General features: G+C 40.8%; 1 protein-coding gene across 1 annotated transcript in view; it reads right to left on the bottom strand.

The window, feature by feature from the left end:
* The window catches only part of TTC39B (tetratricopeptide repeat domain 39B), a 79062-nt gene that overhangs the window by 50130 nt on the left and 2016 nt on the right, over positions 1-26916 (bottom strand). The window contains exon 2 of the mRNA XM_084305528.1: positions 2917-2951. Within this exon, the coding sequence (XP_084161654.1) occupies positions 2917-2951 (35 nt within the window). The remainder of the gene's footprint in view (positions 1-2916; positions 2952-26916) is intronic.

Below are 26916 nucleotides of genomic sequence, written 5' to 3' on the forward strand. Positions count from 1 at the left end.
GCAGCTGGGGAAAGGAGAGGTATGTAGGTGCAGAGAAAGCTTGAGTCATCTGGTAGGGAGAGGTATAGGTTCGTAAGACATAAGGACATAAGGCTCAGTTCAGAGAAATTGGCCATGAGCACTGTCACCTACAATGAACACAGAATCCAGAAGAAAGTAACAATGGAAATGCTCAAGATTTACTGTGGCCATTAGCAATCAATAGAACATTTAAGTGTAAAATAAAAGCTGACACTGTAAGTCATTTTAATGACTCACTAAATGCTTACTAAAGCTAACACTTCTCAAAAATCTTGCGAAGCTTTAATCGGTTTACTTTTCCTTCTTCTACGTATTATGGTTAAGATTTTACAGGCCTTTTACACTTTCACTAACCAAAGCCTACAACAACTTCCCCACCTGCAAAAATCTGATGAAAGCAATTCAAGGTCAGTAATACTGTGTGAAAGTAACAAAAGCCTTTCCGTATATCACAGGCCTCTACAGTCCTCTGATACAGAAACACATCAAATTCTGTTTTCCATTAATATTACAGCAGCTGAATTAAAATTTCTAAGCCAGACTGAAAAAAAATAATAGTCTTAGCAGTTTGGAAGAACAGTGCTGTTCAAACATATATTCTTGACATCCTCTGTCAGTTAACCATCACCAGACAACTCCAATTGCACACACTGCATATCGAAACTACTAAAATGGAGCTTCAAATTTTTCTTCCAAAGAGGAAGAATTAAAAGAAAAAGAAAAAAAAAAACCTACAGGATTTCATAACAACTTTAAAACACAAGTTGTAAAGTTGGAAAAATTGTAAAGAATTTAGAAAAAAGCATGGAAAACTAGAAATATTTCTTCTCTCAAAGATTACTAGTACTTTCACTTATACTATCTGTCAGTCTAAAAATGTACTCAAAAAATAAAGGCATTCAGAATCTGATGCTGGAAACTCACATACTTGTTTGTTCATCTGTACATCCTGTTGGGTTTCAGAGTCCTATTGCTTCTTTACAATCATTCAATTAATATGAAAGTACATGCCTCTTTTACAGTATTATTTAAAAGTTGTCTATCTGGGGACACACCCGAGCGGCATTTATGAGTCCAAACATTCAACATAAGATTAAAGCATAGTGCATTTTAGTAGATACCTTTTTCAACATCTACAGAAAGTGGGGTCTTTACTGGTTGGGTAGCCTGCCAATCAGTCAGACAGGTTAATCCCTGCATTATTTCAAGTTTAAAGTTGGTGACTTATCATCACGTTAATCAACCAACCAAAGAAATAGAAGACATATTCCGTGAAGAACATTTAGCACATAAATGCACGTCTCATAACAGGTCAATGAGCTAGGCTTCCAAATAATAACATATACTGCCCTTATCATCTATGGAAGTTTTACTACATCTAGTTCAGCTTATTTTAACAGCCTATGCAATCAACTCAAATCCTGCAGGATACTTTCAGAGTCTGTTCAAATGCCACTCTTACACAGCCTATATAACCCAAGTTTTTTGATGTAGCTATTCCCTAAATTGAAACAGTTCTTGAGATGTGAAGATAAATTCATTTTCTGCAAAAACAATACTGGAATAATCAGATTCATTATAATGACATTTTCTTTTAGAAAAACGAATAAGAGCTCGGTGAATGCAGTTAGTCACATTGTGACTTCTCCTAGGGTTGAAAAATAGAAGCTGTTTTAATACAACACAGACTTGCCAGCTCTTTTCCTTTCCTAATAACCCATTTAAGATAGATAATAAGTCTCATTTTATGATCTCTCTAATGGTACCCCACAAGAACTGCAGGTGGTCCTATGCTACTGAAACACAGTGAACTAAAGGCTGTGAAATCTGAACAAATGCAAAAACTGTTTTAGAATACACATCCACCAGAATCAATCAACAATGTAACAGCACAGGGATAGTATTTTTGGCCAGTAGAAGACTGCTTCTGCTACAGACTGCTTCTGTCCTACTAATATTCTCTCTACCACCCTACAAGAGGACATTTATTCTTTTACATAATGGTTTAATACAGGCAGAAGTAATACTAGCAAGAAGAAACTATTATCAGCCTAACTTCTATAGCTGTAACAAGTCTCTCTATATGGCAGCTATGAGCACTGAAGACATACACACAGAAAATTACCAGAGTTTTGCATACTTTTGCATAATAAATATCCATGCCCATGTCTAACATCAACAAAAACAATGAAATAACCTTCTCACGGAATTGAGTGAGTGTTGGATAAATATCCCTAAAGTAAATATTAGAGTCACTTTCTCCCCTCACCCAGGGGAAGCAAGGGCCAAAGAAAGAAGTTACCTAATCATACAGCACCTGCTAGTGGGCCTAAGGAAAGAGTGGTCATTAACATGAAAAAGTTCTTGACACTAATGTACAAGATTCTTCTTCATTTATTTCTGACTACAGGAAGTTACATTACATTTTTCATATAGAGGGCATACCTTACTACTCTAGGTATTATACAAATGCTTCAGCATTAAATCTAATGCTCGAGAAGTGACTATACCTAACTTCATCAGGAAAAAAATACCTGTGCAGCAATTTGTGTAGCAATCTGCATTCAAAAGTCTTGTTTTGATGGTCCTATCATCTGAAGTTTTTCCACTAATACTAGGTTATGATTTTTCACTATACAAATATTTGCCTATAGCTATCAGTATGCAACCAAGTTACTTTTTTTTTTTCTTTACAACTTTCACATTTGTTGACAAGTACTTTATCACACCCACCAACCTAATTACACTCACTTTTCCCAACTCTTGGGACTCTGAAAACATGAATACAGTCAGTGCATAAAAAAGCTACACTGCCCTGAGAAGATATGCGTATAGTACTTTATTGCTGTATAAGTAGCTTTTAAAATATTTGTTTTTATTAAAAATATTACTTACACAGGGATGTTTTCAAAGGCATCTTCAAAATTTTCCTGGAAAAGAAAAAAGCTGTTTTAATTAAATGTGTATGTGTATTTTGGGACTCTTTCTGTAACATGTCAGAAAGTTACGTTTACCAGGTAGCATTTATTATGCAACATACAGTAATACTCAGAATATTCATAGCCTACTGGCTTTCCCTTATGGTTTCACTACAAATCATCACCCAAACATATACATTTCCTATGGGCCTACAGTATCACACTACAGTCTCAAGTTAAACACAGACGACAACTTCTTCAGACTCATGAACTTCTACCATGTAAACTTCTAAGAGGAATACAGGCTTACGCCTCAGTAATTTCTGCAGCACATCTAATGCATTCAGGATGCACCAGCTTACTTGCACAGAAAAAACAGCATGTAAAATGTTCTGAGCATATAGCTGATATGCAGATGGACCAGATTATATATGTCAAGTCCAAAATGTGTAACAGATAGTGTGAATACACAGCCGACTCAGGCATTAGTAGGGCTTACGGGAATTACTTGGTACAGACATCAGGATGATGTCTCTTCTTCTTTTAGTTCAAATTAAAATAGAGGAAGAGATGCATGAACATAAAATGGTCAGAATGATTCAGATCAAAGGACACCTACTTCTATATCCAGTTTCCAAAACTAGTCTTCAGAGTCGTGTAGCAAACAAAGAACAGAGTAAACATCTACATTCTTCCATCCACCACACGTTTTCCAGCCATTAACAGCTCAGGCAATTTCCTGACCTTGTTGTGGTTTGTCCATCTGGTAATTTTCAGCATCTCTCTGTTCCATATACTGATCCAGTCCTTCCTTGTTCATTTTAAATTCATTATGCCATAACCTCATTAAGGAATTCAACATCCTTGCATGATACTTACCTTAGAATCACAGAATCATTAAGGTTGGAAATAACCTCCAAGATCGTCTGCTCGAACCACCAGTATCACCCACTAAACCGTATCTCTAAACACCAGATCCAACCTTTCCCTAAACTGCACACACTGTTGTGGCCAAAGCGTGGGACCCAGCGCTTGGCTATGTTGAACCTCATCCCATTGGGTCAATTGGGTGATCAACCCAACCTGTCCAGGTCCCTTTGCAGAGCCTTCCTACCCTCCAGCAGATCAACACTTCCCCCCCCAGCTTGGTGTCATCTACAAACTTACTGAGGGAGCACTCAATTCCCTCATCCAAGTTATCAATACAGATTTTAAAGAGGATGGGCCCCAACACTGACCTCTGGGGAACGCCACTGGTGACCGGTCACCAGCTGGATTCCACCCCATTCACCACCACCCTCTGGGCCCAGCCCTCCAGCCAATTTTTAGCCCAGTGAAGAGTGTCTCTGTCCAAGCCATGGGCTGCCAGCTTCTCCAGCAGAATACTGTGGGAGACCATGAGAAAGGCCTTGCTGAAGTCTAGGTAGACTACATCAGTGGCCTTTCCCTCATCCACCAGGCAGGTCACCTGGTTATAGAAGGAGATGAGGTTGGTCAGGCAGGACTTGGCTTTCATGAACCCATGCTGACTGGGCATGATCCCCTGGCTGTCCTGTATACACTGCATGATTGCATTCAAGATGCCCTGTTCCATCACCTTTGCTGGCACCGAGGTGAAGCTGACAGGTCTGTAGTTCCCTGGGACCTCCTTACAACCCTTCTCATAGATGGGCATCACATTAGCACATCTCCAGTCATTCGGGACCTCTCCAGATGACCATGACCAGTGATAGATGATGGAAAGTGGCCCAGCAATCACATTCGCCAACTCCCTCAGCAGCCTCGGGTGGATCCCATCTGGCTCCATGGACTTGTGACAGTCCAGGTGGAGCAGCAGATCTCTAACTATTTCCACCTGAGCTGTGGGGAGTTTCTTCTGCTCCCCATCCCAGATTTCCAGTCTGGGAAGCTGACTACCCCAAGGATAACTGGTCTGATTATTAAAGACAGATATAAGGATGGCATTAAGAACCTCAGCCTTTTCCTTATCCTCATGTTCCCCCAAGTCCAGTAAAGAATGGAGATTCTCCTTGGCCCTCCTCTTATCATTAATATATTTGTAAAAACATTTTTTGTCATCTTTAACCATAGTGGCCAGGTTGAGCTCATGCTGGACTTTAACCTTCCTGACTTTCTTTGTGTATGCTGGCAACTTCCTTGTACTCTCCCCAAGTTGCCTGTCCCTTCTTCCACCAGGCAGTCAGGAAGAGAACTCACCTTAAACGTAACATGAGATTGAATCTACCTTTCAGTAAATACTTCAGAAGACACACCAATGCTGCACGAATTTTGTATTTCTAGGCAAACTTACCAGCAGAAAACAGCTAATAAATAATCAAACATTGTAACAATTTCTCTGCTAATTCAGCAATATACTGTGATACTATGATCTACTTTCCTGAAAATAATACTTGTTTTATCTACAGGAAAATTTCTATTCATAATAACCGTTGCAAAAGGACATGACTTTTATCATTCTTTACAGGTAGAACATGCAATTGCAGTAGCTTGAAAGAGAGTAATAGCACGTTCTTTATTGTCTGCAGCTGCCACTGCCAAGGAGTGCCATACATATACTTAAAGATATGTTATTAACAGACTGCCCAAATGCTCTCTTTCAAGCTAAATTTTCTGGCTGACAATGGTATAGTAGACAGGATAAGGGATACTCTGAAGAGTACAGTAGTTAACACAGAAGACAGTAAAACGATGTGTGATCTGAGGAAAGATGAACTGAGTTTGTAAAAGCTGAAGAGATGCCAACAGGAACAAACATCTTAAATAAAAACTGTGTTACCCATGTCTCACCCACACACTGATAAAAGTCATCAGCCTTCTAGTAACTTGCCTCTCTGAAGACTGCCTCCCTGAGCTATTTCCAGAAACAAGAGGAGAAATTCAGCAAAATAAATAAAACATACTGACAGTTTTTGAGCATGTTTCCATTTTTGCTATGAGGACAACTTTACATGCAAAAATTAGATTCAACTGTCAGATATTTACAAATAACAGTAATAATCAGAAGTGTATACTGTCATGATAAAACTTTCGATGTCAACCTCTTGCCTGCTCCTAGCACATAAAGCTCTTTTAAACCTGAGAGCACCAGCCATGTACAAGCAGAAAGAGATAACTCACACATTGTATCTACGTGGACCTTCTCTGTCCAGCTCCTGCTGATTTTTGTTCCTTACTATTCATACCAGTTAAATGCATGCCTAAACATTTAGAAGGTGAAGAACAACAATATCTTTTCCCAATTCTAAAGTACAGGTCACAGTCATGGCCTCTTAAGATTCCTCATAGGGGTTAAAAACATTGCAGAAGGGGTTAAAAACATTGCATTTATTCTATGCGCCCTCACAGTCCCACTGGATACAGAAGGGGAATTAAAAGGTATTCAAGTAAGACATCTTGTTCTGTCTTAAACAGTCTCAGGCAAGCTCGTAGTTGACTTTATAGTATCTCAATGATTCTGTATATAGTGAAGAATGTTGAAGGCATTAAGTGAGAAACGTGGCCATTTTCTACTCCATTCCATGTCTCCTTCAGGGAGGAAAAAAAAAAGTCATCAAAAAAAAAAAGTGTAAATGGAAAGACTGCAACTGAGGTACCCAAAACAGCTCTTCCCAGATCAAGTTATGAGATTTGTCATGTTCCTACAAAAACATAAAAGACTTCAGAAGTATTCAGGGCACAATCACTTTTCTCCAGGTGGCCTGTTACAATTAACTTGTGAATTAAACCTGTTCTACGAAAGAAAACATCAAGTTGTTACATCAAGTACATTTTGAACACGTGAAGTTATATATTACATGCATACCTACATGTGTTTCAAAAAAAAAAAAAAAGAAAATCAAGTGGTTTGTAATATTTATCAATCCCTCAAAGTACAGAAGCAGCCCAAAGACAAGGACAGACATTCTTGCACATTTGATTAAAGCCTAGCAAAGTTTCCATCTTTAGTTGCTCATCACAGTACCAGAGCCTACAGACAACAGATACAATTGAAATGCCATAACTAACTTCAGGAGGTGCTTGTTCAAGTCAGTCTACAGTGAAGATTACTTAATTCAAGATAGATTATTTTACAAAGCACAGATGATGGTCTGCAAACAAGTTCCTTCAAACCTAATGCCATGTGTAACTAAATCAGCCATATTTGTGACCTCAACATTTTATGAGTGTTATTGGATGAATATAATTTCCTTTGTTTGCATGGCTAGAGAGACTTGCCAGAGACTTAGGATAATGCAGTCCCTCATCCATTTCTTTCTGCTGACTTGGGTCCATCCTGCAGCAAGTCCTAAAGTATGTCCTTATTACAACAGCCACAAACACTCTGCATAAATATTCAGGAAATAGAATTTGCAGATGGGTCCACAATAAGAAATAATCTCTTTTTTCCTGATATTCTACTCAGGAAAAAAAATACATTAACACTTTATTCAGTACTAAGTGAAACAGTTTAGTAATGTTTCTCAGTACATAACACTGAGTAACAATTTTTATTGCACCTTTTCCAGAATACCTAATAACTTAACACATGAATGTAAATTAAAGTGCCACTAGATGGCATGACGAAAACTGATTTAGATTTTCCCACAAATCTGGAAAAGAAATTGGCACAACACCTCAAAAATAAAGCTGTCTGGAAGAAAAAAAAAAAAAAAAAAAAAAACTTTTATTGAATCACATAGTCACTTTTTCTCAGAGACAGACAAATGAGACAACATAAGATAGTGGTGAAATAATACTAGCCAGCATTAAAAGCTGTTGATGTAAGACACTTAGTTGTCTATTTACAGCTTTATTTTTAGGTATTAATTGGAGGACTGCTTTAAGTCAAGCTGTGGAAAACCACAGTAGTAACTCCCCTCCCCAGAAAGTAAATAGTAATGGCAATCTATAAAAAGTAGCATATTTAGTAAGCACATACACTTCAAGATTCTTTTTGTCCTGATGCTTTTTTCCGAACTTATATTCAAGTATGGGTACATCTAATTATTTTTGTCTTCTTCTACCTTCTGTAATTCACTTCAGTGCTGCTCCTCCCCTCAAGATCAAGGCTGAGAGAAAAGGATGCATAGAGAATCAGGCCTTTGTCGAAAGCCAAGAACACTTCATACCTCTACTTGTCCATAAGAATTTGCCTTTTTGGATGTCAGTTGCTGGATTCCCCATACACAGAGAGAGAGGTCTAAAATACCGCAATAGGAAGAACAACAGAGTGAGAGAACACTGCAATCACAGAACAACTATCATTCTGCAGAGGAATTTGTCCCATAGGACTCTATGGAGTTTAAACAAAATTTAGTTGACACACTCAGCAGCCATTTTCTAAAATCCAGAGAGATTCACCCTATTCCCTCTAACTAAAATGGTGCAGACCAAGCTGAAAGGGTACTAACATGCGCATAGCATGTAGGAGTAAGTATTCTCTTGGTGGAACATGGGCTATATCATTTTTTCTTTTTAATGATCAATACTCAGTACAGGAGAAAAGTGTGACTACGAGAAGATAGGGAAAAAATGCTGATCTGAAATATCCACACTATGGACTGGGACTATCAAGGAGAAGCCTTCCCGATAATCTTAATTTCTGACCAGAGCAAGTTTCTAGAAAACAGTAATCACCACAGTTTTATTAGCAAACGGAATAGAGTATTAAAAATGTACTTGGAAGAGAATCCAAGTAAATACAGAAAAAATACATTTATATTATTACTTGTTATGCGACTTTCTACGTATTCATTCCTTTTTAGCCCGAGTCAGGAGTACATTCATAATAAATTCAAAGAAACTGGTGGCTACACATTTCAAATTCCATAGCCCCAGAAAGGCCCCTTAAAATGAGCAGACAGTGGAGCTTGCACCTTGCTCATGGATACAAGAGGACAACATACCTCCGTTCAGTTGACTTGAGTGGCTTGTATCAGGAATAGTGCAGCCAGCAGAACCAGGGAGGTGACCGTCCCCCTGTACTCTGCTCTGGTGAGGCTGCACCTCGTGTACCATGTTCAGCTTTGGGCCCCTCACTACAAGAAAGACGTCAAGGCCCCGGAGTGTGTCCAGAGAAGGGCTACGATAGCCAGTGAAGGGCCTGGAGCACAAGCCCTATGAGGAGCAGCTGAGGGAACTGATGTTGTTTCAGTCTGGAGAAGCGGAGCTCAGGGGAGACCTTATTGCTCTCTGCGGCCACCTGAAAGGAAGCTGTAGGGAGCTGGGGGTTCTCACAGGTAACTAGGGATAGGACTAGAAGAAATGGCCTCGAGTTGTGCCAGGGGAGGTTCAGGTTGGAAATTAGGAGACATGTCTTCTCAGAAGGAGTGGTTCGGCATTTCGATGGGTTGCCCAGGGAGGTTGTGGAGTCAACGTCCCCGGGGGTGGTGTTTAGGGAAAGGTTGGACCCAGTGCTTAGGGACATGGTTTAGTGGGTGACATTGGTGGCAGGGGGATGGGTGGACTAGATAATCTTGGAGGTCTTTTCCAATCCTAGTTATTCTATGATTATGTGATTCTGTTCTATGACTAAGCTGAGAACTACGAAGAGAGATCTGATGAGAAACATCAGTGAAATTGGGTACATTCTGAGACATGCAGCACAGGAGTATGACTGACCCTAAAGCAAGAAAATAACCGGGACAATCCCATTTCAGTGGGATTGCACCTTCAAATCTCAGCAATACACTGATTCTCATTTCAGGCTTGTTTTTCTGTTTGTTGTTGTTGATATTTTATTTGGTTTTGTTTGTTTTCAATGCTAAAGACAGGACATATCAGAGACATTTTTCTGCCAACTTTTTTTTTCCATTTATCATGCTCTGTACTTTGGAGTTCTCCTTCAGGGCAACAGTGTACTCAGCATTTAATGAAATACAAATCCACTGCATAATCCACTGTCAGTTGTCTACTCACTTATTTTGCATTTATGTAAGAATATTGAGGTGTTCTTACTCTGTCAAGTACACTGAAATAATTTTAGCCAAAGAACTGCTACAGTACCACAGAGCTAGTCACAGCAAGCAACTGAAAAAACAGTTACTAGTTACTAGTTAAGTTACTATAAGCTGCTTAATATGAAACCAATCTTAAAAAAAAAAAAAAAAAAAAAAAAAACACACGCAAAAGTTACAATTAATAAAGAATTAATGTATAATTATGAAAGTTGACTTTTTTATATAAAAAATGATTTGAGGCTACTAAACATTTCTTGAATAAAAACAGACACTTCGGATTTGACAAACCTTCTTTCATATTGTAGGCTGATCTAGTTTAAGCGGTCTCCCATAAAACATACTTTATATCAACAACTAGCCAACTAAACATAAGGAAATACAGTTGTCAGTGGAATACTATCATTACATTTTTTCTAATAAAATACCCTCATGGCTTCATTCAAAACAATTTTTAATCAATATCCTAGATGTGAACGAAATCTTCAGCTGTGAAGAATTATATTAGAGTTAGAGGAACACAAATCATAACAAGAAAACACTGCCTTTAGTAGACTAGCATCAATGAATATAACGCAGTCTCAAGTGAAGAGCTGTAAATGTAAAAACAATGAAAGAAATCATACATGCTGGCTGGGTTTGTATTATGGGAAGTAACAACCTGGAATAAGGCTAGAAGGTCATTTTGACAAGTAATTCAATATGAATTCCTATTGTTATTGTGATCCTTAAACTAATCTGAAAACAGTAGAAAAAAGTTTTAGCAAGCAACACTGAGAGGATGAAAACAGTAAAACATTTTACTTCCTTAGAGTTCAACCATCCTAAAGGTTGGTTAATATGTACAAATACAGAAGATTCCCCAAAATAGTCCAAGAGCTAGAACACATGACTTAATGTAAAAGCTATTTAAAAGTTTAATCACTTCGATTTACCAAGCAGAAATATTTAATATCTCTTGCTCATTTAAAAAGTTTTAAAAAAATCACACACAAACACAGTATCACACAAGCACAAAATCAGTACAAAGTAAAACCTCTTTGGTTTCTTGTAAACAATGGTTTTCATCACGTCTTTTTTTTCCTGCTGAGTCAAGTTCACATTTCTTCAGGCAGAGTGTTAAGTAAGAATAACAATGGATGCCATCTTTCATGGCTCCAGATGAAGTCTGAAAAGTACATAACACTATGACTCAGCTAAGCACAAATTACTAGGTTCAACATCAGCTAAGTTTCATGAAAACTGATTGCTTTTGTTACACAAGGAGAAATTATCTGTAGTTCTGACAATACTTTGTTCAAATTAACTCATAGCCTGAAATTTGAGCTACAGACAGTGTTCCACTACAGAATTTACTGTCAGAATTCCACTGCATAGGATCAAAAGGATACTGAGGTAGTTTTAGGTAGTTTCTGAATACTGCTCTTTCCCTTTTTTCCCAGAAGCATGCATATTCTCCACATAACATAAAATACCTTCATAATGGATTATATGGGCAATTATACCTTGACTTCAGCAAGGCTTTTGACACCGTCTCCCACAGCATTCTCCTCAAGAAACTGGCTGCTCTTGGCTTGGACTGGCGCACGCTTCGCTGGGTTAGAAACTGGCTGGATAGCCGGGCCCAAAGAGTCGTGGTGAATGGAGCCAAGTCCAGTTGGAGGCCAGTCACTAGTGGCGTCCCCCAGGGCTCGGTGCTGGGGCCGGTCCTCTTTAATATCTTCATTGATGATCTGGACGAGGGCATTGAGTGCACCCTCAGTAAGTTCGCAGATGACACCAAGTTAGGTGCGTGTGTCGATCTGCTCGAGGGTAGGAAAGCTCTGCAGGAGGATCTGGATAGGCTGCACCGATGGGCTGAGGTCAACTGCATGAAGTTCAACAAAGCCAAGTGCCGGGTCCTGCACCTGGGGCGCAACAACCCCAAGCAGAGCTACAGGCTGGGAGAGGAATGGTTGGAGAGCTGCCAGGCAGAGAAGGAACTGGGAGTGATGGTGGATAGTCGGCTGAATATGAGCCAGCAGTGTGCTCAGGTGGCCAAGAAGGCCAACGGCATCCTGGCTTGTATCAGAAACAGTGTGACCAGCAGGGCTAGGGAGGTGATCGTCCCCCTGTACTCGGCTCTGGTGAGGCCGCACCTCGAGTACTGTGTTCAGTTTTGGGCCTCTCGCTACAAGAAGGACATCGAGGTGCTTGAGCGGGTGCAGAGAAGGGCGACGAAGCTGGTGAGGGGCCTGGAGAACAAGTCCTACGAGGAGCGGCTGAGGGAGCTGGGCTTGTTCAGCCTGGAGAAGAGGAGGCTCAGGGGTGACCTTATCGCTCTCTATGGGTACCTCAAGGGAGGCTGTAGCGAGGTGGGGGTTGGCCTGTTCTCCCACGTGCCTGGTGACAGGACGAGGGGGAATGGGCTTAAGTTGAGCCAGGGGAGTTTTAGGTTAGATGTTAGGAAGAACTTCTTCACTGAAAGGGTTGTTAGACATTGGAACAGGCTGCCCAGGGAAGTGGTGGAGTCACCATCCCTGGAAGTCTTCAAAAGACGTTTAGATGTAGAGCTTAGGGATATGGTTTAGTGGAGGGCTGTTAGCGTTAGGTTGGAGGTTGGACTCGATGACCTTGAGGTCTCTTCCAACCTAGAAATTCTGTGATTCTGTGATTCTGTGATTTTGCTGCTTCTCCTCCCCTCAAAAATTACTCTCAAAGAATCATATATCAGAAATGACTACTTCAAGAAAAAAGAATGATGGAGATGAACAATACTGCAAGCTTTACTGATTTAAAGTTGTGAAAGTTCACTTCATAATACTGCTCAGTTAAAAATAAATTCACCTAAGCAAACTCATTTGATTCATCTAAAGTAAGAGAAGTCTAACATGCCTACACACACTTCAAAACGTTAGGTAGAAGCTGTATAAACTAGAAAAAAGTAACCAAGAACTTGACCTATAAAACAATCTGTTGTGGACACCTTTCTTGCATACTAACAATCAGATGATGGTGTCACCTACGGACAGAATTCAATTGTCACTTAAGTGGGCTGTGGCATTAGAAAGTAAGAACTGAACTGAAACACACAAGTTCTGTTTCTACTCAGTGCAACTTTTTTTATTTTTTACATGAAAATAACTCCTTCTCTGAAGGAAAAAAACATGTATTTTTGTGCTTACGCAGTATTTCAAGTTCATTGGCTTGAACTCTAAATATGATCCATCTGCTTCTTCAAAGTTACTCTTCAAAATACTTGGAATAAATAAGTCTGAACTACTGAGCTTGATCTTTGGCTTCTGAGAGCTCAAGTTTTTCATCTGCTGTGGAAAACTTTTAGGATAACACAGCTCCTCCAAAACAGACACCAAACCCTCCACTCTCCTCTTTGGAAAAACACTGGTATTTTATGCAGTCTCATCCACGTGGAACATCATGTCATATTCAAGATCTTTACTAATGTGGGTGATTTGATTTTTATATATATATATATATATATAAACTATATAAATATAAATATATATATATATATATATAAAAAACAGTGGTCATGTGCTAAGAAAAAATAAAAAACACAACTTTCCACACACAAAGAGAAAACAGGAGTTGATAAGGTAGAACCCAGCTCTACTGTAAATTTGGCTAAATAAACTGTAGCTAAATACAAACTTCACTGTCATTTAGCTCAATGATTAGATATCAGTACCCACAAGAACAAAGGTGTCTCCATTACAGCCTGGAAAGCAGTGACCTTTCCATGCAAAGCTGGTTACCTCAAATTTACCAAAAGACATGTGAAAATGCAGTCTTAAAAGTTCCATACTCAATTTTAACAGAAAACAGATGCTTTCAATGAAAGTACCTGCTGTAGTTCAATGTTAATTATTAACATGTTCTAAAAAGCAGACAACTCTGGATTTGCACTCAGCTGCATGTAAGCAGGACATTTATAAAGCAGCATACCAGCCACTTCATATAAAAAAGGTCAGGACTGGGAATGATTATACTCAGCGATATCAGTCTTTGTGGGTCAGACTATCTACATACCAGAGTGAGCATCAAGATGAAGCCTTTTCTGAATCTACTTCTAAACACCAAGCTTCAGGCAGTCTCACATTAGTACATTAGCATCAGTCTTGCCTGTTGTGACTGCAGCTGGCTGAGCTTGCACTGTTTTAAACAACTGCTCTCCCCTATGACTGAGAAGAGGAAATAAGCAGAATCGGTTACACCATCAGCAAGGATCACAAAATACTTCATTATAATTGACATGCAAATGGCTGCTGTCAACAGTTATTTGTATTTGCATTCATATCTGACATTTTGCACATAAAAGTGAGAATATAACTGAAGTTAAAGTTGGCTGAACACCAGTCTGGATCCTCTTACAGTTTACACTGGCACCTTCCTGCTATTTGACCTGTTATTTGTCAGTTTGACCTGCTTTTGCTTTTGCACAAAGAGCATTTTTAAGAGTCAAAGGAGTAGGGTAGCAACAGAACATCATTGCTATAATAAAGTTTATATATACATATATAAACAATTAGCCAACTTTCCTCTCACACATCCCAACAAACAGCCCCAAGTTCAAAGAAATATCAGTTAGACATGTGTTTGTTAACAGCACCAGGAAATTAAAAAAAAAAAAAAAAAAAAAAAAACACACACATTGGGAGTTGCTAGTCCAGTACAGAGTATGCTCCTAAAGGGATCTGAAAATATGTCACTATTCTTAGTCATTTTTATTGGACAAGACTGACTGCCAAGCAATTCTACAGTCAAAGATAAATACACATATTTAGATGCACTTTGACTGGATACATCTGCCTTTCGATACCATCAGAAAAGTGACTTGAGAAGAAGGGGAAGGTGACTAAACAGACTGAGAAAGTAGGGACTACGCAAAATCATCCTCCTCAAAGGAGATACTCCAGAAGACACCAGAAGTTTGTCCTCTCTAGCAGGTAAGGATGATTGTTCTGTCAGCTTAGTTCTTCTTTAATTAGACATGCCTGAGAGTCTTGCAAAACTTTGTTCCAAGCCCATCAAGATTTATTAGAAACTTGAGTATCATGTAATTTCTATGAAATGATTGAATGAAGCCCTATTAAAGTCAAAAGGAACCATAGCGTGCTATTTATCATGTCTGTAAGCTGGTAAAACCATCTTCACATTTTTCTAGACCTAATTCTTCTAACACATAGCCATATGCATTAATAATTAGGTGTATCTACATCTTCCAGGACAAAGCTGGTGGAGACTTTTCTACTGTCAGTCCAACCAACCTTCTCTAATCGGTTTCCAAAGACTGTTGAGAGGTCATTCTTAAATTAATTAGAAAATGCAAAACATTGTGAGATGTTTTACAGAAAGAAAATCAGAGGGAAAAACTAACTGGAAGCAAGTCATCAGCTGGCACTTGACAGACATAACAAGTATTTATTCTCTTGATTTGTTTGCATGCAGTCAAGGTATCAGCAATCAATGTCACCAATCTGTGACACAAAGAAAGAAGCATGGTCTTACTAATTCTGGCAAAGTTTCACAGCTAGGGAAATTTCACCCACTCTCGTTCAGATTTGTCTATCCCTCATGAAGTTTAGCTTTCCACAAGTGGCAAAACTTCACAGAAACTTTAGCTCAGTCTAGGCAAATGATCATTAGATAATCTGCTGCTAACAGAACAGGTATTACCTCAAAACGTACAATTCTACTGCACAGGAAGTTAAGGTTGCACTCACTTTACTCAGGCAAACCCACCAAATAAGATAAAAGCCATCATGAAAAGGGAAGCTGGAAGATCCATCTGACAAACACCAGATGACACATCTGTATGCACTTTGAAATTGCAGAATCTCCATTCTTCCTCTCTCACAAGGGTAGATCTGCCCAGCTGCCTCACATAACCTTCCTACTTGTATTTCCATATTTCAGTACGCTTGATGCAGAACGTGAAGCAAAACCTAACAGTTCTCACCATGTTATCACAGGATGCTCAAAGTAAAATTAAAAAAGCATAGAAAAATTGGAAGCAACAGGAGCCAATGTAACAAGGTATTTATTTTACTTTTAGAAGATTTTCATTTTGCTGACCAAAATGATTCCTCATCAGCTGAAAAAGCAAGGAATAGAATGGGAAAGGAAAATTCCTTAAATTGCTTGTTTCAAACTGCCTTGATGGGAAAGAAAGGTTATAGTTAACTTGAACCTCTTCCTATTTCCACTTGGGATTTATTTCCACCATGATCTTTTACCAAACCATTTGACAAAGTTATTTTGTGGTGAATAAAAATTCCTTTCATTACTGTTTCATAATTTGAGTGCTACATCATTTTTTGTGCTGCTAACTTGTGTAACTATTTGCTAGTAAAACAACTTCTCAAAAACCTGAAATCCACTGTTGTCAAGAACAGGTTTCTTCAGACCAAAGAAAAAAAAAAAAAAAGTCTCCCCTTCCTCCAAATTACATGTTTTTTAGTGGGACTACTATTAGCTGCAACTGAACCTAGCTGTTGATTCATATGATCAACATTAAAGACAGTAAAAACCCATCACCAATTAGTAGTATTCAAGAACAAGGACTAAAGAACAGAGGTAAAACAAGAAGCACTGACAGAGTGGTAAAGACACTATCTCTAAAATGGATTACAAATCAAGACCCTTTTGAAGTTCTTAAGCTATCAGTCAAAATACATAGTAGGAAAGAGCTGTACCCTTCATGCAATGCAAAAACATGCACAATTCTTGATATACGGGGCTTAATCTTGAACTAAACAGCATGGGCAATCAAAAAGACTCAAAATACATGTTTATGTGGTACCTTTTGTTTTGTGAAAGCCATGAACCAACTGGAGAATTAACCTGAATTGAAAACCATCTTCCCAAACTATCTGGCTATCACAGCAAGGAATTAATCACTCATTTTCTCCCATTATCAATGTTCAGAAGTTGAAGTGAATGCCGTCACCTTCACTAGATGCAATAGTATCAGATATTCTTTGATCTTGTAATGCTGGATGCCACAGCTATAAACTTGGGAACACTTCCAGAATCATTTTTTTCCCAGGACAACTGGTGTCTTGCCTACTACACAGAATTTCATAGCCTATGCAAGGAAGCCTTCCAAAGACCTCATTTAAATGCATCCTCAGGTGTCATAATTCTACAGACTTCTGCACCTCCTTCAGAGAGCAATTCATTTTATGGTTTAAACACACACACAGATAAATAAGAACAACTCAAGTCACAGCTAAATTACAATCCATGGCAAAAAATGACTGTGTGGTAATCATAAGGAAGTGCTGTTGCTAGAGAGTTCACGTGCTTCATAGAGGTAATCTATTATCATTGCTTGGCATTTGGTACAACTGGAAGCAGTTTAAAGAACAGAGCTCAAATAATTTCATTTTAAATAATAATAGTAGTAAACCTGCAGTTTTATCTTAGTACCATGAGACTCCAACCGCATGTCTGAATAGAATGCAAGGTGTCTCAAGTGTAACATCAACTGTGCTTGTGACGTAAAGAGAAATAACTATTTCTGAAAGTGCAAGCAAGAGGAGTATCAGTGCTTTCCGGCAGTCTGTCATTAAAAGAAACTTGAAAAGTGTATCAGAGTTACTAATAATAGTGTATGTTCTCATTAAGACATCCAGTTCTGTCAGTCCTGGATATAAGAGGTTTGCCATTTGTTTGTTTGGGGTTTGTTTTTAATCTACGCTAAGTAAGTATTTATGGCTGAGATTTAAGTGCACTTATTAAATTTCCCAGACCTTCTCCAGTAAAGATCGTGTTATGTCACAAGTTACCAAACTCTGGTGAGGTCTCTACTTGCATAATATAGTTCATATTAAGCATGGGTAGCTTAGAGCAGGACGGAGCAGAACTGCAATTCTGTGTCTCTGTCCTTACCCTACAAAATCTGTCTTCAGCCATGACAAATAGTCACAAAAAAATAAAAACAGAAAAATCTCACACATTTCTGGAAGCATAAAACAAAGACACAGTATTTGTATAAATCAAGCTGCAATCATACATTTTTAAAAAAATCTGTCTTGATTCAGGATAGAAAAGACGTAGATGCAGTGGAGACTACATCATAGTAAAGAAAAAATGGTAAGATAGAAATAGCTAAGAAAAAGAGTACATCATGTACTTGGGCAGAGTGACCACGAAATGGTGGAGTTCACTATTCTTGGCAAGGCCAGGAAGGGGACCAGTAAAACCGCTGTATTGGACTTTCAGAGGGCTGACTTTGAGCTGCTCAGGACACTAGTTGGTGGAGTCCCTTGGGAGGCGGTTCTGAGGGGCAGAGGGGTCCAGGAAGGCTGGGCGCTCTTCAAGAGGGAAATCTTAATGGCGCAGGAACGGTCTGTCCCCACGTGCCCAAAGACGAGCTGGCGGGGAAGAAGACCAGCCTGGCTCAACAGAGAATTGTGGCTTGATCTTAGGAGGAAAAAGAGGGTTTATAAGCTTTGGAAAAGTGGGCAGGCCACTAGGGAGAACTATAAGGATGTTGCGAGGCTGTGCAGGGACAAAATTAGGAAGGCCAAAGCTCATCTGGAGCTCAATCTGGCTACTGCTGTTAAAGATAACAAAAAACGTTTCTATAAATACATCAACACAAAAAGGAGGACTAAGGAGAATCTCCATCCTTTACTGGATGCGGGGTGAAACTTAGTTACAAGAGATGAGGAAAAGGGGGAGGTGCTCAATGCCTTCTTCGCCTCAGTCTTTAGCGGCAATACCGGTTGTTCTCTGGATACTCAGTACCCTGAGCTGGTGGAAGGCGATGGGGAGCAGGATGTGGCCCTCATTATCCATGAAGAACTGGTTGGTGATCTGCTACGGCACTTGGATGTGCACAAGTCGATGGGGCCGGATGGGATCCACCCAAGGGTACTGAGAGAACCGGCAGAGGAGCTGGCCAAGCCACTGTCCATCATTTATCAGCAGTCCTGGCGATCGGGGGAGGTCCCAGTTGACTGGCGGCTAGCAAATGTGACGCCCATCTACAAGAAGGGCCGGAGGGCAGACCCGGGGAACTACAGGCCTGTCAGTTTGACCTCAGTGCCAGGGAAGCTCATGGAGCAGATCCTCCTGAGAGTCATCACGCAGCACTTACAGGGCAAGCAGGCGATCAGGCCCAGTCAGCATGGCTTTATGAAAGGCAGATCCTGCTTGACGAACCTGATCTCCTTCTATGACAAAGTGACGCGCTGGGTGGATGAGGGAAAGGCTGTGGATGTGGTCTACCTTGACTTCAGCAAGGCTTTTGACACCGTCTCCCACAGCATTCTCCTCAAGAAACTGGCTGCTCTTGGCTTGGACTGGCGCACGCTTCGTTGGGTTAGAAACTGGCTGGATAGCCAGGCCCAAAGAGTCGTGGTGAATGGAGCCAAGTCCACTTGGAGGCCAGTCACTAGTGGCATTCCCCAGGGCTTGGTGCTGGGGCCGGTCCTCTTTAATATCTTCATCGATGATCTGGACGAGGGCATCGAGTGCACCCTCAGTAAGTTCGCAGATGACACCAAGTTAGGTGCGTGTGTCGATCTGCTTGAGGGTAGGAAAGCTCTGCAGGAGGATCTGGATAGGCTGCACCGATGGGCTGAGGCCAACTGCATGAAGTTCAACAAGGCCAAGTGCCGGGTCCTGCACCTGGGGCGCAATAACCCCAAGCAGAGCTACAGGCTGGGAGATGAGTGGTTGGAGAGCTGCCAGGCAGAGAAGGACCTGGGAGTGATGGTGGATAGTCGGCTGAATATGAGCCAGCAGTGTGCTCAGGTGGCCAAGAAGGCCAACAGCATCCTGACTTGTATAAGAAGCAGTGCAGCCAGCAGGGCAAGGGAGGTGATCGTCCCCCTGTACTCAGCTCTGGTGAGGCCGCACCTCGAGTACTGTGTTCAGTTTTGGGCCCCTCGCTACAAGAAGGACATCGAGGTGCTTGAGCGGGTGCAGAGAAGGGCGACGAAGCTGGTGAGGGGCCTGGAGAACAAGTCCTACGAGGAGCGGCTGAGGGAGCTGGGCTTGTTCAGCCTGGAGAAGAGGAGGCTCAGGGGTGACCTTATCGCTCTCTATAGGTACCTCAAGGGAGGCTGTAGTGAGGTGGGGGTTGGTTTGTTCTCCCACGTACCTGGTGACAGGACGAGGGGGAATGGGCTTAAGTTGAGCCAGGGGAGTTTTAGGTTAGATGTTAGGAAGAACTTCTTCACTGAAAGGGTTGTTAGACATTGGAATGGGCTGCCCAGGGAAGTGGTGGAGTCACCATCCCTGGAAGTCTTCAAAAGACGTTTAGATGTAGAGCTTAGGGATATGGTTTAGTGGGGACTGTTAGCGTTAGGTCAGAGGTTGGACTCGATGATCTTGAGGTCTCTTCCAACCTAGAAATTCTGTGATTCTGTGATTCTATGTTACCCTGAACTTTACTAGGCAATTTCAAATAAAGGTCCTCGCTGCTTTTTTGGCTTTCTAAAGATTCAAAGAAAAATCCTATTTATGTAGCAGGGTCACTGTGTACATATTACAGACTTACCAAGACAAAAGTATCACCTCTTTCCAATTACTCTTCCCCTGGAAGAATATCTTTATAGCATTCCAGAATGCTCATCAATTTCAATGTAGTCAACAATCCTCAATAAGTCTCATTATAGAGACACTGCTTTGGAGCTGCTAATACTAATACTTTTCAGAGATGACGCCAAGCTGGAGAACAAACATGTTTACTTTGTATTAAAGATGACTCAGTGCCCGCTTTGCCTTTATTTCATTAGTTATATGAAGGAGAAACTAGTACAAGCATCTTTGATATTAACCTCCTCGTTCCCCTCAGGTTAAGTGTTTCCTGGACCACATGGCTGAACACTGCTTTGTACAGAATGCAGCAGCAGCTGCTGCACGGGTAGCACCCAAAAGTTATATTTTATTGTGTAAAACTACTGAAGTGATTTTCCTTAAGTGCTTTATTTCCTTTTAAAGAATGCCTTGCTGCAGTAACGGTAATTGCAACAACCTATTTGTGATAATGTTTTTCTCATTACAGAACTTGACAGTCTCTGTGGATATCTTCTAATCCACCAGCAGCATTAAGTGCAGTAACAAAACAGCAGAGCTTTAGAAACCAACATTATGTACAGTTGAAGAGATCTGTACAGGATTAAAGCAATGACTTTTGTCCAGAGAACAACCTGTTCCCCCAGTGCTAGAGAGGCCACCTTCCATCTCTCCTAGAAACAGATTTTTTTTCATTACAGTAGAAAAGCATCCTCTTCAATAAGCACTCACTTGATGTCCTCATTAGTATAAAATTAACTAATTATTAGCTGATTTATAAATGTGTTCTGAAGAGCTCATTGTGTTTCTACCAGAATCAGAGTGAGACAGACAAAAGCCTAACAAAAATATAGTGTCACAACCAGAACAAGTGTCACATTAAATTACACTTAGCAGAATCAGATCTTGACTTAACTTGACAGTAAGCTAAAGTGTTAGTTCTTTCTAGGCTACTTAAAGGCAAGTACAAACAAAACACGTTCTCTTCTGAAGTTATGAGGGTAACTCTTTACCAACAAATATCACAAGTAACATGCACCTTCAAATTTCATTAACATAAAGTTAGAGTTGACCTACTAAGGTCCCCCATTAAGTTTTCCTCACATGTCACGAGGCTACTACCTTCTTCAGTAAAGATTCCCTCTACTTTAACTATTCATCCACTACATCCAGAGCTTGCTGTTTCCTCAGCCATTGACTGAAAGCTGCAGGATCCAGAAACAATGCATTGAATTCAGCATGCATTTCCCTACAGAGAAGTCACATCATCAATTTGTGCACTGAGGCTTGTCAAAAAGGTAGAGATGTGCAGTTTCCCTCCTCACACACAGATGTCATGCAGCTTACTGATGCATAACCGATCTGTAGCCTTAGGACATTTCACTACGAGTGTAATAATGACAGAAAAAATACACAGTTGTTGCTGGATTTGTCACTTCTGCCCAAAGGATCATTAACATTTCACCCTAAGTGTAAGGTTACGTTTACAGTATGTCAGTGTGTCTAGGTCACTGCTCATGTGCATAGTCCCTCCTTCGGTGCTATTACGTTGAATTGCACTGTAGCATGGAGCACATACTCACAGGCAATCAAAACGCTGACTCCTTTGCACCACGTTCACACTGCAAAATGGCTGGTGAACTGGCTGCGATGACTCATGCTACAGAAAAGGAAATCCCACACTGTTAAATCTAAAACACTGAACCTCTCTAAATGCCACTTCCTCCCTTCAGCACCAAGGGATATAAAAACAGAAAAGACAGGCACAGTACTCAAGGTGTAGTATACTGGTGTAGTAAACTTCTTTCAACTATGAAAGGAGAGGTAGCAGCCAAACAATAAAAGGCTGGCAGTGAACTATTTGTGTCGTTCTGACCTCCACCCATTGCCAATATCTATATTCATTTTCACTTTAGCCCATGGTCATTACATACATGAGAGTTTTTATTAATCTGTGGAGACTTTCACACCATTTCTTTAAATCTCGTGACATTTTGGTTAACTCACCTGCACAATTTAAAGAGACCAACTTATAAAATAAGGTATGATCTGAACAGATAAATGACAAAAATCTACTGGTATTTACCTGGATAGCATAAAGCTGCATGCTCTATTGCCACTATAGCACAAAACAACACTACATATATATATTTATTAAGAGCAGTATATATTTAATAAGATTTAATAAAAGCAAGTGTAGAGTCCTGCACCTGGGAAGGAACAACCACATCTATATCAGTACAGGCTGGGGGACGACCTGCTGGAGAGGAGCTCTGAGGAGAAGGACCTGGGGGTCCTGGTGGACAACAGGTTGACCATGAGCCAGCACTGTGCCCTGGTGGCCAAGAGGACCAATGGGATCCTGGCATGCATTAAAAGGAGCTTGGCCATCAGGTCAAGGGAGGTGATCCTGCCCCTCTACTCTGCCCTGGTCAGGCCTCACCTGGAGTACTGTGTCCAGTTCTGGGCTCCCTGGTACAGGAAAGACAGGGATCTCCTGGAAAGAGTCCAGCAGAGGGCCACAAAGATGATACAGGGCCTGGAGCATCTTCCCTATGAGGACAGGCTGAGAGACCTGGGTCTGTTCAGCCTGGAGAAAAGAAGACTGAGAGGGGATCTCCTCAGTGTATATAAATATCTGAGGGGTGGGGGACAGAAGGATGTAGCCAACCTCTTCTCAGTGGTTTGTGGGGAAAGGACAAGGGGCAATGGCTGCAAGTTAGAGCACAGGAAGTTCCGCACTGACATGCAAAAGAACTTCTTCATGGTGAGGGTGACGGAGCACTGGGACAGGCTGCCCAGGGAGGTTGTGCAGTCTCCTTCTCTGGAGATATACAAGGCCTGTCTGGACGCCTACCTGGGCAGCCTGCTCTGAGGAACCTGCTTTGGCAGGGGGGTTGGACCCAATGATCTTTCGAGGTCCCTTCCAACTCCTACAGTTCTGTGATTCTGTGATATAACTTTGTGTTTGCTTATGATGGCTGGGCTATGAGATTGAGAACAGTCCTGAGGGTGTTGGCTGATGAGAAGCTCAACGTGAGCCAGCAGTGTGAGCTTGCAGCCCAGAACGCCAACCATGTCCTAGGTTGCATAAAAGGCAGTGGTGCTAGCAGGGCTGGAGAGGTGAGTGTCCCCCTCTGCTCTGCTCTCAGGAAAACCTACCTGGAGCCCTGCGTTCAGCTCTGAGGCGCCCAGCACAAGAAGGACAGGGGAAGGATATGGACCTGTTGGAGCAAGTCGACAGGAGGGCTACAAGGATGATCAGAGGGCTGGAGCACCTCTCCTATGAAGACAGGCTGAGGGAGTCAGGGTTGTTCAGCCTGGAGAAGGGAAGGCTCTGGGAAGACCTCACTGCAGCCTTCCAGTATCTAAAGGGGGCTTATAAAACATATGAAGAACAACTTTTTACTTGGGCAGATACTGACAGGACAAGGGGAATGGCTTTAAACTAAAAGAGGGGATATTGAGATTAGATGTTAGAAGGAAAACCTTCATTCAGAGGGTGATGAGGCATTGGCACAGGTTGCCCAGAGAAGCTGTGGGTGCCCCATCCCCAGAGGATTTCAAGACCAAGCTGGATGGGGCTTTGGGCAACCTGGACTGGTGGGAGGTGTCCCTGCACATGGCAGGGGTGTTGGAATGGGGTGGTCTGTAAGGTACTTTCCAACCTGCAACATGCCGTACTTGCAACTCTTAAGCCATTCAGAGGAAAATAACTAAGCTCCTTCCTATTCTTCAACCTCTAAACCTCATCCCTGTGCTTTTTTTTTTTTTAAATACAATCTATCCCCTTTGAAGACTTTGTACAAAGTAGAACAGTCTAATATAGTGGATAGCAGCAAGCCTTTAACTACAGTAACCAAGACAGCTGTACCTGTTAAGGACAGTAACTTCCATTGTTCAGTGTAAAGTGTTCATTAAAAGACCTCAGATGTTGTTTTCCACAACAGTATAGCCACAGATCGATATATGAAGAAAAGTCTTCAGAAAAAGCTGTTTCCTTTTTCAACTTTTTTTCCATCTCTATAGGTAAATATTACACCATTAAAAAAAAAAAAATAGACAGATGTAAAGGCAAATTATAACAGATTGAAACAGATTGGCTTCACAGGTACTTAGCTATTCCAGGAGTTCCTCTGTCAGCTCTGCCGTTGTAAGAGGCATCTTGTGCTTCTCACATCCTGGCAGCCTTTATATATTTTCATTAGTGTTCTCACTGAAGAAGTCTTTGGCTTTCAAAATAACCACAGCTTTCAGTAATCTCATGTTTCATCATGTCTGTCCCCTCAGTGGACCCTACCACTTCTAGGAAGTGTGCACACACACAAGGAGCCATAAACCAGGCTTTCTTTCAGTTTGCACTGTCTTGTAATTCATTAACCGCAATAGCCCCACCTTTTCCTGTATCCCCCGTGTCTTTCTTCCCTCTCTTTGAAGAGGGAACCAAGCTGACCAACCAAAGGGAGCATTAACTAAGAACATTTAATTGGACATTTAGTTACATTCACTTTCTTTGCTTCTCCAGGAAATTAACAAAGACTTAAAAGCCATTCTTTTTCAAATTTGTTCACAGTTAACCGAGAAGCTCAAACAGATTATTGAAACAAACTTCAGGAAGGCAGCTAAGAAATGGAAAAACACAAGCAATAAAAATTCACCATTTCAGAACAATACAGGTAACAGAAAATGTGAGTATGCATCCTCATCTTGATACAATGAAAAAAAAAAATACCTCTAACAGGAAAAAGTACTCTTACTGCCCCTTCCCAACACCATCTGCACCAAGTGTTCATTTTTAAGGTTTAAAAAAAAAAAAACCAAAAACAGGTGCTAATCAGCTTGTTCCAGCTTCCCGAAGTCCCCAGGGGGAGCACAACTACAACAGTTTCTCCCCATTGACATTTTTCTGTGTTAGAAATACCAGCCAAAACCAGTGGAAAGAAAGTCTTCAGAGTAAACATTAAAGGAGCCGGCATTACAGGCCATTTTCTCTCTATTATAGTCTAAAGCACATTATTATATTGTTACTGGTGAAAGCAAGCACTCTGGTAGGTTCTTTGATTTTAAGCACAGTAGCTGCAGCAGCAGTGAATAAAGAGCTCTGAGTACTTTAACGGAGTACTAAGCAGCACTAAACAGTTCTTGAATTAAAGAACGCCTGTCCTGAAGACACTGGTTTCATACTGAAATTAGTACAGAGGATAAACTGCTCAGGCTTGTAAAGCCACCCTACATACTATTTGTCCTTGCTTGGGCAGTTCAAAGGAGTACAGTGTGCATCATCAGATCATTAAACAAATTTTCCTTAACAGGTTAGTTTAGAGCTGAGGCACAGATTAGCTGAATCGGCCAACCTGCCCTTAATACAAGACTTAGAGTTAACCACAGCAAGGGCACGAAATCACTTTCAGATCTCTATATAATCCTTAGCCTAGCTGGCTGTGGGCAAACAGGACATTTTTATAGCATCTAGATACTTCTAGATCATGATCCTTTTTGTCTGGCCACAAGCCTCACAGGCACAAAGGCCAAGGTTGGGTTTGTTGCTTTTTTTTTTTTTTTTTTTTTTTTAATGGATAGGGAATCCCCAAGTAACCAATTAAGCTGGCTTTAAGACTTTGAAAAACCAGGGCAGCACAGAGTGAACTTAATGGGAAGCAGATCTGGCCCACTATTTTAAGTAATCTTTAGACAGTAGAGGGGGGAGAAGGGGAAGGCTTAAAGTTTTGCTTGAAGACTGCAGTGGCTGGGAATGTAATTTTGCCCCTAAACATTATCTGTCCTATATTTATAACTTGTTCCAAAAGAACACTAACATGAGCACTTGCAGTATAGAAGTTCAATGCTGTATCGATGTTTAAGGGCCTAAGAGATATCAGGTTCTAAGTTCACAGGTAGATACATCACAGGTGGACACTCACTCTGATCACTTGACAGCCAACAAACTTCCTCCCAGTACAGGAGCAACATCCTCCTACGCACACTTCAACACCCGGGAAGCAACATCACACGGAAAAAATCCTGAGTTTAATAACCGTTTGTGCCTTTTTTTTTTTTCCAGATGAACATCCTCACATTAATATGGCCTCTTAGGCTTAGGTCTCCAGTTCCAGTTGGTGTTCATTAAAAAACACCAAAACTACTACACTTGCATCAGCTGGGGAACAAAACAAAGAGTTACACTTCATACTACTTCCTTGAAATGCCCAATTCAAATCCACAGCTGTAGGACAAGACAAAAAAAAAAAAAAAACAGCAAGTAAAGACGAATATACTATCTTGTACTTCCTCGAGCTACAAAAAAGCATAAGGAAAACCACACGTTTTCTTCATCACGGACTACAGTAGAGAGCTGCTGCCTGTACCATCAGCAAGGACTGCAGAAGTCTTCTTGCTAGTTAAGGTCCCATCAAGTAGAATATGATTTCAAGGTTGTTTAGCTTAGCACATCCTTTTTCAAAGCTTCAGGGATGAACAAGTCCCTACAAAGC

The sequence above is a fragment of the Netta rufina genome (genome assembly GCF_964035555.1).
Source record: "Netta rufina genome assembly, chromosome: Z".
In the NCBI taxonomy this organism is placed as follows: Eukaryota; Metazoa; Chordata; class Aves; order Anseriformes; family Anatidae; genus Netta; species Netta rufina.